The sequence below is a fragment of the Sciurus carolinensis genome, chromosome 2, assembly GCF_902686445.1.
Source record: "Sciurus carolinensis chromosome 2, mSciCar1.2, whole genome shotgun sequence".
NCBI lineage: Eukaryota > Metazoa > Chordata > Mammalia > Rodentia > Sciuridae > Sciurus > Sciurus carolinensis.
This window is the reverse complement of record NC_062214.1, coordinates 43291991-43307078: the sequence shown is the minus strand read 5'-3', so window position 1 is coordinate 43307078 and position 15088 is coordinate 43291991. Positions and strand designations below refer to the sequence as shown.

General features: G+C 39.0%; 1 protein-coding gene across 1 annotated transcript in view; it reads right to left on the bottom strand.

Moving 5' to 3' along the window:
• Positions 1–15088, bottom strand: part of Dtd1 (D-aminoacyl-tRNA deacylase 1) — a 205099-nt gene that overhangs the window by 184298 nt on the left and 5713 nt on the right. Inside the window, exon 3 of the mRNA XM_047540692.1 lies at positions 12950–13185. Coding sequence (XP_047396648.1) covers positions 12950–13185 — 236 coding nt within the window. The remainder of the gene's footprint in view (positions 1–12949; positions 13186–15088) is intronic.

Below are 15088 nucleotides of genomic sequence, written 5' to 3'. Positions count from 1 at the left end.
ATTCAGTCTTTTCTTCTCATTCCATGTCATTGTATGTACTTGAAGCATGTTAATGATGAACAGGAGTTTCATTCCACCTATTTCTATATCTTCTTTTAAAATATTGTCCTATTTCTTCAAATTGAACTGCCATAAGAGACTTCATAGGACAATGCATGAACAGAAATATGGAAGGAGCTAAGGAAATGAGAAAAAAGGGATGAAGGAAAATAAAAGCAGAAAGGAGAAGGAACCCAAAGAGGAAGTTAGTCAGTTTTCCATTACTGTAACAAAATACCAGAGACAGTAAACTTATAAAGAAGAAAGCTTTATTTGGGTTCATGGTTTCAGAGATTTCAGTCCATGCTCAGTTGGTCCTGTTGTTAAAGGCAGAAGATCATGGCCAGGAGTATCAGGTGGAATAAGGTGCTCTCCTCAAGGCAGCTGGAAAACTAGAGCGGGGCAGAAAGGGGCCAGCATTCTAACATTCCCTTTAAGGACACACCCCAATGATCTTATTTCCTACCACTAGGCCCCACCTCCTACAGGTTCCACTCCCTCCCAACAGTACCACCCTGGGGACCAAGCCTTTAACACTTTGGGGGATATTCCAGATCCAAACTATAGCAGGAAAGAAGAGATAATGAGACAGATCCACTAAAATGAGTGTGTCCTCATGCTCCTAAATCCAGGGGTATTCATCACACAAAATAACTTGGTTATGAGCACAGGGTACAAAATCACCACCAGGCCACCAACACCATTCTTAGAGAAGCCATGACACTTAGGTAGAGAGAAGGAAAACTTGTAAGAATAATTTGCTGTTCACAATTAATGCTCAAGGAAGGAAATCATGAAAAGATAGGAATTAAAAATGAAAGCAGATAAAGTTGTCTTTTGGGATGAGGGCAGCAAAATCATAGCTATGGAGATGACATAAGTGTAAGGTTGAAAAAGAGACATGCAGAAATAAGAAAGTAGGTTACTGAAGAGGGTGAAAAATGCAATGACAGAAAACACTAACCAATCCAGACAAAACCAATCGCACATATGTATCAAACTTCCACACAAGAGGCTGGACATACAACTCGGTGGTTAAGCACTTGCCTACTGTGGGGAAGGCCCTGGATTCAACAGCACCAGAAATTTAAAAAAATAAAAAAGAACTTGTACATAAGAGCATCTGCCTGCACCACAGTTTGCCAGTCTTGTCACTTGTGAACAATGAAAAGGCTATCACACAATGTAATTTCCTAAATTTATCTTAAAAGCAATGACTTTTGCATCACAATCTTTGCCAAAGTCTATAAAGCAGGCTTCTGCTGAAAGTTCATTCATGCTTCTAAAATGATTTAAGTAGTAAAAAGAGTAGAAAATTAAACAAATTCATAGAAATTAAGTACTAACCACAAAGCAAAAACTAGCTGTCATATTCCGGCTCCTGGAACCTTCTCTGCATTATGAAGCTGCAGGAGGCCTGGACAAAGTGGATGTACCCACGCTGTGCACAGCTCTGAGGCCATCATAAGCTGCTGCCCTCCTTAAGTGTCTGTCCACATTTCTCTAGCACTATGACATCCCCCATAGATCAGACCCCGCAGAGAATACTCAGGTAGCTCTTTTTAATACCATTGCAGCTTCTGATTTGCTGACCAAAGATGACAATTGAATGCCTTCCTGGATCCCAATTCAGAGCTGAGACTAAAAGCTTGACAATGCAGGTCCATCTTTTAACTACTCCATTTTGGTACAACATTTACAACATTTATTTTTTATTTTTTATTTTCCTAACTATAAACCTAATGCACGTTCAACACGCAACTTGAGGAGTATTTAATGTCTCCCGTCAAATTTGCTTTTGGCATTCATTCCAAGGCTGGGGATTCCTCAGGGTAGCAGAGGCTACAAATGACCCAGGTTCCTGGGCCCACTCAGCTCTGATTGCCCTGCCTTCAAAGGGGGAGAAAATGACCAATTTGTGCTTTCAGGTTTTTCCCCTAAAGCAATTATTTGAAGAAGAGTCAGTATATGAGAAAAGTTCCACCCTCTGAGAGGACCAGGGTCATGAGCTGTGCAAGATTAGAGATGACCTACTGCAAACTCTTTGACATGCCTTCCACTGCAGGGTGCATTTATCCCCTCTGGGGGTGCTGTGGCCAATGTATATGGCAGAAGGGTGTCTGTATCCCTTTCCAAGCCTAGCCTTAAGAGACTGGCACCTTCATTTCCTGTTTTAGAACAACCATACTTGGAAGGTTTGCTTTGGAGGAAGTTAGCACCATGTTAGAAATTTAGAGACCACTTGACTGTGAGAAGCCCAAGCAATGTGGGGAGGCCCAGGAGGATGAGATGAGGTAGGAAGATAAATGGGGAGAAGAGAGGGAGGGGGATGAAAGTGCACCAAGGCCATCTCAGAAGGAAGGAACACAGGCAGGGAGGGAGGGAGGAGGGGAAAGGTGTACAGGCTAGGGAGCTTGCTGGGATACAAGGAGAGCATCTAAATGGGTCAGTCACCAAAACACTTCCTGATACTGTGGTTTGCATCTTCTCTCACGCTCTGGTCTCAGTATAAACATCTCTTCATGTTGTCTTTATATAGCTATATAGATTCTTGATATAGAAGCCAGTCAACACACCACATGACTGAGTGGTCAGATTGCAACCATGCCTTCCAGCACTGTAGTCTCCTTCCCACTCCTCCACCCACATCTGCCCTGACCCTCTTACATCCTTCTCAGGCCAGTCACACACGTATTAGAGAGAACATTTCCGCATCTTTACTAGAGACTTGGTCATGAGCTCTGTCATTCCTTCAGCCAAGGTATATGGCCATTCTTCCTGCCCTGATGCTCCTCCTAACTCCTACTTGTCTCTGTAAAAAGAAGAGTGCATTTGTGTAGAATGCACTGAGGATCACCTGGCCCAGGGTGCACTGGGAACTGCCCTGATACAGGGCTGCTTCTTAGGGTCACCATATATCCTAAGTTTGCCCAGAGATTCCAGGGATGCAGGATTTTTAGTACTCAACCTTGAGAGTCCTGGGCAAAACTGATCTCTGCTCTGAGGCCAACCTACCCATTATCCTGGGTAAGAAACCCTTTGGGGAACAGAAAAAATTAGGGATGTTTCCAATTTAAGTATATGCACCCTAGTAACCTCAATTATCTAGGATGGGAGCACATGTCCACGTACAAGTATAATTATTAACAACTTCCTGCGGGTCAAGTAGATCCAACAAATAACCTAAACCCAGACCAAGCAGAATCAAGCCCAAGCTGAAGGAACTGAACAGACACTTCACAGAAGAAGAAATGTGAATGGTCAACAATTTATTTTTTAAATTCAACCTCTCTGGCAATTAGAGAAATGCAAATTAAAACCACACTGAGATTCCATTTCACTCCAGTCAGAATGGAAATTATCAAGAATACAAGCAACAATAAATGTTGGCAAGGATGTGGGGAAAAAGGTACATTCATACATTGCTGGTGGGACTGCAAATTAGTGCAACCATTCTGGAAAGCAATTGACAATTCCTCAAAAAACTTGGAGTGGAACCACCATTTGACCCAGCTATCCAACTCCTTGCCATATGCCCAAAGGACTTAAAATCAACAAACTACAGTGATGCAGTCACATCAATGTTTATAGCAGCTCAATTCACAATAACTAAGGTATGGGACCAACTTAGGTGCCCTTCAACAGATAAATGGATAAAGAAAATGTGGTATATAAACACAATGGAATATTACTTACCCATAAAAAAGAATAAGATTATGACTTGCCAGCAAATGGATGAATCTGAAGACGATCATGCTAAGTGAAATAAGTCAATCTCAAAAAATCAAAGGCCAAATGTTCTCTCTGGTATGTGGATGCTAACACACAGTAAGCTGGGGGAACAGAAGTTCAGTGGAGTAGACAAAGGGGAATTAAAGGAAGGGAGGGGATAGGCATAGGAAAGACAGTAGAATGAATCAGACATAACTCTCCTATGTTCATATACACCACCAGTGAAACTCCACATCATTGTCAACCTCAAGAATGGTATCCATTATAACTAGAATAAGTTATACTCCATGTACATATAAAATGTCAAAACACATGCTACTGTCATATCTAAAAAGAATTTTAAAATTTTTAAAACATATTTCGGAAACAAAGAATAAAAAAGAATCAAGCCTGAGCACGTTTACCACCACCACCTTAGCACCAAACCCCATTATCCACTCCTAATACACACCAAACCATGCAGCACACCAGTCATTACAAAAGGATCTGCAACATTTGCTTCTGAAATGAGAATTCACAGTGGCAATTGATGAGAAAAAGTCCGTATGATGCAAAGGCTGCATCAGAGCAGAGGAGGTTTTCTCAGGCCAGGAGGGCCAAAACATCAGGAACATCTTCAGCTGAAAAGGGAAAAGCCCTTAGCACTGGCAGAAGCCCCTCTGACTATATATTTTAAAAAAATGAAGAACAAGAGCCTACTGCCTGTTGGTGGATTTCAGTGGCCTGCTATTTACCCCATTTTCCCTACAAGTCCCATGATCAGCAGTAGCTTTGCAGAACATGGGCTTTTTCAGAACAGGTGTAGCAAAACCAGCCATGTTTGCTCAATATCTCTCTTTCCCACTATATCGTGAGCACTGTTAGAGCAGAGATAGCATCTATCTTGCTCAGCACTACTTACCCAGAGTTTAATACAAGGGCTGGTGGATAAATAGTGTTTTATCAATAGAGAAATCATCAAAATATGACTTAAGTGGAACCAATAAAATATCCTCCAGCAGTAACAAGACCTAAAACTCTGGATTAACATCACTGCCCCAAAATAAAGGACAAATTGGCCACAGGGTTTCCTGCTCTCCTCTCACTAGACCTTGTGAGGTCCAAAACCCTCTACCAATTTCCTTGAGCAGAGCAGAGAAAGCAGGAAAGTCCCAAAAGACTTCCAGAGAAGCTCAAGAAGGCAAAATGGTGTGACATGAGTGAACTGAAGACCTGAGTAAAACTTGGCCTCTACAGATGGCTCTTGGTTTGATTCCAGGCTTTGCCATTTATATACCCAGCAACCTTCCACAGATTATCCTGCTACATCCCAGTCTCCTCACCTGCAAAATGAGGGTAGTGCTAGTACCCACCTGATAGGGTTGCTATAAAGATCCAACGAGATAAAGAATAAAGAGTATTTACTTTGCACAAGACCTGGAACCTAATAAACCTTTGACAGATATTCTCTGACATGCTATACACTCATAGAAACAAAATTAGGTAAGACCAAATCATAACTAGCTTGCCCCCCACAGTTCTCATTCCATATGGATCCAGGGAAACAGATTAGAATCATATCACCAGCAATCCATTAAAAAAATGGAAACCAAGACAGACTTTGTTGGCCAGGACATGGATCTGGTGGCTGGTTAGGAAATGTCTAAATCGAACTGGCACTCATTGGGATATGAAGGAAAATACAGAAGAAATAAAAGAGATACCAAACTTCTCTCTATTTAAACAGCAAATAAGAGATGAGTTAAATTTAAAAGTAAAATAAATATTCAGTCATGAAAAAATAAGGCAGTGAAAAGAAATGTCAAATCTAATTAAACTATTTTAAGTTTTAAAGTTGATGAAACGGCCCTGAAATCCTAAAATAAAGGAAATATCTTTTAGCAGTTTGTTTGCATTCTAGCATCCCTGTAGCTCACAGAGGGCTTTCCATATTGGAGCTGGGAACCAAATTCTTGAAATTAACCCAAAAAATGGCAAATGTGTAAAACACACTCTATGCATTTTGTTCCACTGAAAGTTGTAAAAGAATTAAGACCAAAAGCAAGAGTGATACACTGCTGGTATAACTGTAATCATTGTCAAAGTCCAAAGACTTGGAAAAAGACTTTGCTTAAAACTCTTCACATAATTCTTGTCAACTTTTCCTTAAAATGATCAGTTGTATCACATCCCATAAGCTTACACTTACAATTATATTGTTTACGGTACATTTCTTCATGTACTTCACGTAATTTCCTGGATAAAATACATATCATTTTGAAAAGTAAAAGGTATTTTTAGGCACACAAAGCACCTAACAATACATAAAACACTCCTCTTTAAGGTCTTAGATGAAAGCTTTTCTGTTTTCACTAAAACCCTCTATAATAAACGTCAATGTTCTCCCATTTCAAGTGCCTTCTAAAATACAACTGAAGTTACTCTGAAATGGATGCGTCTACAAATATCTACAAGCAGAGAGACAATGCTGCAAGATCTAATCCTTGGCTCAGCAAAGAAAAATAATTACTTGGAAGACCTGACTTAATTACTCATTCTGTGAAGAAACAAGTTTGTAGCAAAACCATGTCAGATGACCCCAGGGGACACAGGGTAAGAAAAAGCACGAGAGGTATCCATGAACAGACTTATGAATGGGGTTTCATGGGTATTTCTGGAAGAGGCAAATACATTCTGCTCTACCAGAACCAAGTAAAAAGTAGGATTTAATTTAAGGCAAGAATGTCCTGCTTGTGTGGACTATCTCTCTCCTTACGGCAAATGTATACTTTTTACAAATAAGAGGAGAATTAAAGGAAAAGGAAATGCCAAGTAGGAATTGGAATATCACCCATCTAAACATAAGCAAATCTGATAAATTGATAATCCTCAATGGAGGCTCTGCTACAGAGCTTCAAAAACATTTAATAAATGTTATTACTTAAGGTTGAAAACAGGCCCAATAAAAAGGAATTTGAGTTTCTTCAATCTAGAGACAGAAAGTTAAAGAATGAGAAACACTATAAAACTAATGATTAACAACTATTAGATGTCTACAAAGGAGTGTAACAGGAGCAAGAGAAAACTGTAGTTAGATAATAAAAGAAGCACTCTACTTAAAAAGTTCTCAAAATGAAGTATATCACCAAATGAGGCTGAATATGTTTTCTAAAATTTTGAAAAAAAAATGCCAGAAACATAAAAATTTTTATAAGTATGGCCTTCTTATAAAATCTTTCAGATTCATAATTTCCCCATAAACCAGGACCTCTACACTGAGACATCGTCTCAACTAAACCATGATTAGTTAAACTAGTTCAGCATTTTTAACAGTGAGCAAGTAAGCAAAGACCTAAATTTACTCTATCCAATATGATAAACACTGGTCACATGTGGCACTGGGCACGTGAAATGTGGTTGGTCTGAATGGAGATGTGCTGGAAGTACAAACTACACACCAAGTTTCAAAGACTTAGTACAAAAGTGGGAAAGGGCTGGGTGCGATGGTGCACACCTGTAATCCCAGCAGCTCCGGAGGCTAAGGCAGGAGGACTTCAAGTTCAAAGTCAGCCTCACCAACTTAGTGAGACCTTGTCTCTAAATAAAATACACAAAGGGTTGGGGATGTGGCTCAGTGGTTAAGTGCCCCTGAGTTCAATTCCTGGTACCAAAAAAAAAAAAAAAAGTGGGGAAGGAAGAAATTTATAATATTAAATATATATATCAGAAAAGAAAAAACTAAAATCAATAATCTAAGCTTCCGCCCCAAGAAATTAGAAAAACAAGAGCAAATTAAGCCAAAGAAAGTAGAAGAAAAGAAATAATAAAAATTAGACCAGAAATCAATGAAATTAGAAACAGGAAATCAATTGAGAAAATCAAACCAACAGTTAGTTCTTTGAAAAGATAAACAAAATCAATAGCCTCTAGATAGGATAAGAAAAAAAGAATGAGGATATCAATTACTAATATCAGAAATGAAATAAGAAACATCACTACAGAGTCCCAAGAACATTAAAAGGATATTAAGGGACTATTATAAACACGTTTATACCCATAAGTTTGATAACCTAGATGAAGTGAACACAATCTTCCAGGACTCTCACAAGAGGAAACAGAATCTAAAGAGGCCTTTACAGTAATCAAGAATACAAACAATATGCCAATCATGGGGGTGTATGCCTATAATCCAAGCAGCTGGGGAGGCTGAGTCAAGAGGATCACAAATCCAAAGCCAGCTTTAGCAACTCAGCAAGACCCTGTTCTCAAAACAAAAAATAAAAAAGGCTGGGGATATGTCTCAGTGGTTAAGCACCCCTGGGTTCAATCCCTGGTATAAATAAGTAAGTAAATAAATAAATACATACATATATATATATATATATATATATATATATATATATATACAGTCAGACAGATACTGGAGAGGATGTGAAGAAAAAGGAACACTTTTATGTTGGAGGGACTACAGATTAGTACAACCACTACGGAAAGCAGTATGGAGGTTCCTCAAAACACAAGACACAGAAACACCATTTGACCCAGCTCTACCATTCCTCAGTATTTACCCTAAAGAATTAAAGTCAGGGGCTGGGGAGATAGCTCAGTCGGTAGAGTGCTTGCCTTGCAAGCACAAGGCCCTGGGTTCGATCCCCAGCACCCAAAAAAAAAAAATAATAATAATTAAAGTCAGTATACTGTAGTGATATGCATACCCATACATAAACATGCATACCCATGTTTACAGCAGCAAAATTCACAACAGCCAAACTATGAAACCAGTCTATGTGTTCATCAATAGATGAATGAATAAAGAAAATGTGATATATATAAGTGGGATTTTGTTCAGCCAAAAAGAAAAATGAAATTATGACATCTGCAGGAAAACTAATGGAGCTTGAGACCACTGTATTAAGCAAAAGAAGCTAAACCCAGAAGTCAAAGGTTATTTGTTTTCTCTCACATGTGGAAGCTAGAGAGGAAAAAGGAAAAAGAAAGGGGTGAAGGGGTCTCATGAAAAAAATATAGCCTAATACTTCTCATGAACAAAGATGCAAAAATCCTCAACAAAATATTAGCAAATCAAATTCAACAACATATAAAGAGAATTATATACCACAATCAAGTGGGATCTAGCCCAGGTATTTAAGGCTGATTCAACAGTCAAAATCAATTAATGTAATCCCTCACATCAACAGCTTAAAGAAGAAAAATCATATCATCATATCAAGAGATACAGAAAAAGTATTGACAAAAGCTAACACCCATTCATAATAAAAACCCACAGTAAACTAGGAATACGAGGAACTTTCTGAACTTGATAAGGAATATCTACAAATATAGATAGATAGATAGATAGATAGATAGATAGATATAAACTAGAAGCTTTCCTATTAAAAGCAGGCACAAAGCAATAATGTCCCCTCTCACTACTCCTTCCCAATACCATACTAGAAGTCTTGGCTAATGAAATAAGATAAGAAAAGAAAAGATACACTGATTGAGAAAGAAAAAAATAAAACTTTCTTTGTTTGCAGATGACTTGATCACCAAGGGGAAAATCTGAGTCAAAAACAACAACAACAAAAGATGAAACCAATAAATGATTATAGTAAGGTTTCAGGATACAAGATTAATAGACAAAGGGCAATCACTTTCCTATATTCTAGCACTGAATATGTGGAATTTGAAATTAAAAACACAACACCATTAACATTAGCATCCCCAGAAATGAAATGCTTAGGTATAAATCTAACAAAACGTGTACCATTACATCTACATAAAGAAAACTATAAAGCTGATAAATCAAAGAACTAAATAAATAGAGCAATATTTCATATCATGGAGAAGAAGATTCTATATTGTCAAGATGCCAATTCTTCTCAACTTGATCTACAATCAACTCCTTCCAAAACAAAACCCCAGCAAGTTATTTTATGGACATGGACAAAGTGATTGTAAAATGTACATGGAGGGGCAAAGAACTAGAGTAGTCAATGCAATATTAAAAAAGAAAAACAAAGTTGGGGGACTGATGCTACATGGCTTCAATACTTACCATAAAGTTACAGTATTGTATGTTATTGGCAAAAAAAAAAAAAAAAAAAAAAAAACAGACCAATAGAACAGAACAGAAAGCCCAGAAATGGACTGCAATAAACACAGTCAACTGGTCTTTGACAAAGGAGCAAAGGCAATATAATGGAGAAAGGAGTCTTTTCAACAAATGGTAGGGGAACAACAGGACCACCATAGGCAAAGAAACTGAATCTAGACACAGCCCTTATATTGTTTACAAAAACTACTCAGAGGGGCTGGCAATATGGCTCAGTTGGTAGAGTGCTTGCCTCATAAGCACAAGGCCCTGGGTTCAATCAATCCCCAGTGAAAGGCCCCAGCTCCATGCCTCAAACCCTGAGTTGAGGCTGAGCCCCACTCCCGTCCTTGGCGGATAAGGTTTCCAGGCTACTGCACATTCCTCAGACAAATATCCCTCTTAAGCACAGGGGCCCAGCAGTCCTGTTTGTCCTTGAGACAGTTAGCAGCACAGTTACATTGATAAGCAAGAACCATGAAGAAAAATAACCTTACCCTTAGATGGCCAATAAGAAACCTGTTACTTACCCCGCGCGAAACCTGCCCCTTCACCCTATAAAAACCCTGTACCCCAAAGCCCGGTGTCCCCACTTCACCGAAGCTCCGGCTGAGGTTTTGCTGCGCACCCGCAGGCGCCTGTGTACCTAATAAATAGCCTCTTGCTTTTGCAGCCAGTGTTTGCGTGATTTTCCTTGGACAGGGGGACGGAGGGTCTTTCACCAGCACCATTAAAAAAAACAACAACAACAACAACAACAACAAAAAAAAAAAAACTACTCAGAATAGACCTAAATGTAAAATGCAAAACTATAAAACTCCTAGAAGATAACAGGAAAAAATCTAGATGATGATCAGGTATGATCATGACTTTTTAGATACAATTAGATCTATGAAAGGAAGAATTGATAAAGTGGAAATTCAATTTTTCTACTCTATGAAAGACATTGTAAAAAGAATGAAAAGATAAACAACATTCAGGTAGAAAATATTTGCAAAAGACATTTCTGAGCCGGACGCAGTGGTGCACGTCTACAATCCCAACAACTCAGGAGGCTGAGACAGGAGGATGGCAAATTCAAGGCCAGTCTCAGCAACTTAGCAAGTACCTAAGGAAATTAGCAAGACCCTGTCTCAAAATGAAAAATACAAAAAGCTGGGGATGAGACCCAGTGGTAAAGCACACACCTGAATTCAATCCCCAGTACCAAAAAAAAAAAAAAAAAAAAAAAAAAAAAAAAAAAGATATATCTGATAAAGAATAAGCATTTGCAAAGTGAATATCTGCAAAAATATGTCTGTTATAGGACTGGTATTCAAAATACACAAAGAATGCTTAATACCCAATAATAAGAAAACAAATGTCCAATTAAAAAATGCACCAAAGACCTTAATAGACACCTCACCAAGAAAATATACTGACAGCAAATAAGCATACAAAAAGATGCTTCACATCATATGTCAGGGGAAATGCATATTAAAACAAGATCCACTATACGCCTATTAGAATGGCCAAAACCCCAAACAATAACACCACCAGATGCTGGGGAGGATGTGGAGCAACAGGAACTCTTGTCCCTTGCCAGGGGGATGCAAAATAGCATGGCCATTTTGTAAGGCAGCTTGGTAGTGTCTTACAGAACTAAATACCATTTGATTTAGCAATTGTATTCCTTTGTATCAATTCTAAGGAGTTAAAAACTTATGAACACACAGAACCTGCACAAGGATGTTTACTGCAACTTTACTCATAACTGCCTAAACTTGTAAGTAATCAAGATATCCTTTAGCAGGTGAATAAATGAACTGTAGTACATCCAGACAAGGAATATTATTCAGTGCTAAAAAGATATGGGCAATCAAGTCATGAAAAGAAGAACTTTAAATGTTTCTTGCCAAGTGAAAGAAACCAAACCGAAAAGGCTACATACTACATAATTCCAACTATATGACACTGCAAAAAGCTAAAACTATGGATAAAGAAAACCTTCAGTGGCCACTGAGTTGTGGGAAGAGAGGAATGGATAAGCAAAGGACAGAGGATTTTTAGGTCAGTGAAAATACTCTGTATGATACTCTAAATGGTGGGTACATTACAGTGTAAATTTATCTACACCCATAGAACACACAGCACCAAGAGTTAATGCTTATGGAAACTATGGGCTGTGGCTGAGAATAACACATCAGTGGAGGTTCACCAGTTGTAACATTTGTGGGAGATACTGATAATGAGAATCTTTGCATGTGCAGGGGAGGAGCATATGGTATATCTCTGCTTTCCTCTGAATTCTGTTGGGAAACTCATACTATTCTTAAAAAAAAAGTATTTTTAAATGGCTATAAACTATCTCAAAACATTTATATTGATTACATGTTAAAAATCAAAATATTCTGAAAGAGGCTAAATAAAATATCTTTTTAAAAGTAATTTCACTTGTTTACTTTTTTTTTTTTTTTTGGAGCTGGAGTTCCATCCTGGGGCCTCATGCATACTAAGCACACACTCTACCACTGAGCCCTCATTTTACTTTTTTTACTACAGTTACTAGAAACTAAAATGACAGGGCTGTGGGTATAGCTTGGTGATAGAGCACTTGCCTAGCATGTTTGACCTCCAGGATCGCAAAAAATAATAATAATAATTAATAAAAATAAAATTAAATGACATATTTGGCTCACATTGAGGGTCCACACTCTATTTCTAATAGGTAGGGCTAACCTAAACAATCAAAGGAACACCTCAATATTAGACACACCTCTGGGCTTTTAAACATTTTCAAAATGTAAACAAATGAATGGAGAAGGGTGAATGGTATCAGGAGCATTCAGAGGGTGTGTGTTAGGTACAGCACCATCAGTAGTAACAGCTATTATGTCATTTTAAGTGGATAATAAGCATAAACAATGGTTTTCCAGAAAAGGAGATGCTTCAATTGTACACTCACTTTTCCTTCCACTTGAGTGTACCAGGGACACCCTTTCTGGGTGCAGGCTCACTCTCTTCCCTACTTTGTTTTCTTTGCAGTGCTGGGGGTTGAACCTGGGTCCTCTTGCATACTAGGTGAGCATGCTCCCACTGAGCTATACCGCCAGCCCTCCTGCCTACCTTTGATGAGCTCTGGCCTGTAGGTCTTCCGAAGCTGCTCCAGGAAGCTGTTGTAGAAGCCCTCTGCCTGTTCTGTGGGCATCGCCAGGTGGAAGTCAGGCTTGTTTCCCTTAAGGACGCACTGGAGGGTAAACTGGCTGACACACAGTACCTCGTACTGTTTATCCATCACACTCTTTGACCAGTGCTTACCACTCTCATCCTCAAATACACGCAGGTTCAAAATCTTTCGAACCCTAAGGGAAAAAAGAGTGGTGAGGGCTGGGGTTGTAGCTCAGTGGTCCAGCACTTGCCTCGCATGCACAAGGCACTGGGTTCAATCCTCAGCACCATATAAATAAATAAAATAAAAGTATCGAGTCCATCTAAAACTAAAAAAAAAATTAAAAATTAAAAAAGAAAAAGAGGGGTGAGAGGTATGTGCAGGATCACAAGGCTCCCAATACATTCTATAACCCCAAAGTGTCCCCCACATCCTGCCAAATAAGAACCTAATGAACTCCATCACTTACAGAGGGTGTGACCATGGGCAAGTTACTAATCCACTCCATGCCCCATCTTCCCCATCTGCAATACTGTGTAATTACAGTCTTAACTCATTTGATTTTAGGCAAGATTTCCTTTTTTTTTTTTTTTTTTTGTTAGTCCCTCCAAAATTTACAGCAACTACTAATGGGAACAGGAGCCAAAATGATAACCACCCTATAGTCAGTTCCTCCAAGTTAGGGTTATATCCAAAATGGATCCAATTCTAATTTTTTACATAAGAATTCAATCTTTACACAGGAATAATTGATATCCCATTTTTATACCCCTTCTTAGAGCTATTTAAAATCATTCTCAAACATTTTTTGAGGGAAAACTTATGGTTATTGCAAATGTACAAAAAGATCTGGGAAAAGCACCTGATAATTATGTCACATGCTCCTTGAGCCCAGAGGGGCTTTCCCTTACTTGTAAATGACAAAGGACAGTCACCCTGGCAAGGAAGTGAACCAGGTAAGATTTAAGAACCACCTGCATGAAAGTTGAAATTCCACCACCTGAGAGTCACCCTCTGAATGATGTTGAAGGCAAAGGCATTTCCAAGGGCTCTAAATATATCCTAATCCACTAACTCTTCATATGGGTGCCCTCTGTAATGCTTACTATAACCCCACTCCACAGGGTGTGTCTTACATTGAGTCACATCTCTTAACCAATAATTAAGTATTAGCTGTCTAGTATGTCAGAGCCATAAAAAACTCAGCCCTAAAGCCTCAGTTATTAACCACTATCACCTCTACTCCTCTTTGAGCATCCAGGAGAGGACAGTCTGATACTCAATACCAAGAGTACAATATTAACATCCCTAAAGTACTATCAAACTGTGCTTATCAGTCATCAACACCTTAACAGGAGTAAGGTTCCAAGTGGGACTTCCAATGTAATAACAAAAGCACAACTGGGCCTAGTTATACCCAGGCTCTAAGCACCAAGGAGCAGAATAAACAGCAGACAGAATTGGAAGCAAATGTGCCACCTGGTGCAGGGGGAAAAAGCAAGCTCAGGAAGGGCTGACTCTACCAAGACAGCCAGCACGTAGCAGCAATGGCAAACTTCCCTCCCTCAGTACAAAAGCACCAACTTCAATCCCCAGTAGCCCAGATTCTAATCTGGGTTCAGGCTTTTTGCTAAGTGTCTGTGAACGACCTGAGGTCAGAAATTAATCTAAATTCCAGATCCTTATGTGAATCCCAGTGGCTCAGAAGGCTGAAGCAGGACGAGCTCAAGTTCAAAGTCAGCCTCAGCAATTTAGCAAGGCCCTAAGCAACTTAGTAAGACTCTGTCTCAAAATTTTTAAAAATAATAAAAAAAACAAGAGGGCTGGGGATATGATTCAGTACTTAAGCACCACTAGTTTCAATTTCTGGTACCAAAAATAAAAAAATAGAGAAAAAGAGAAACCATAAATAAGAGGCTCCATTTTGCATTAAAAGGCAGGGCTCACAGATATAGTACTAAACAGAGAGGGAGGCTAAGTTGTTCTCCCACTCTGCTGATGACTGGTGGGTGAGGTTTAACAGGTTATTCTTCCTGGGTCTCATCTGAAACACAGAGACAACCCATACTACATCCAATGGGAGGAAGGACCAAGAT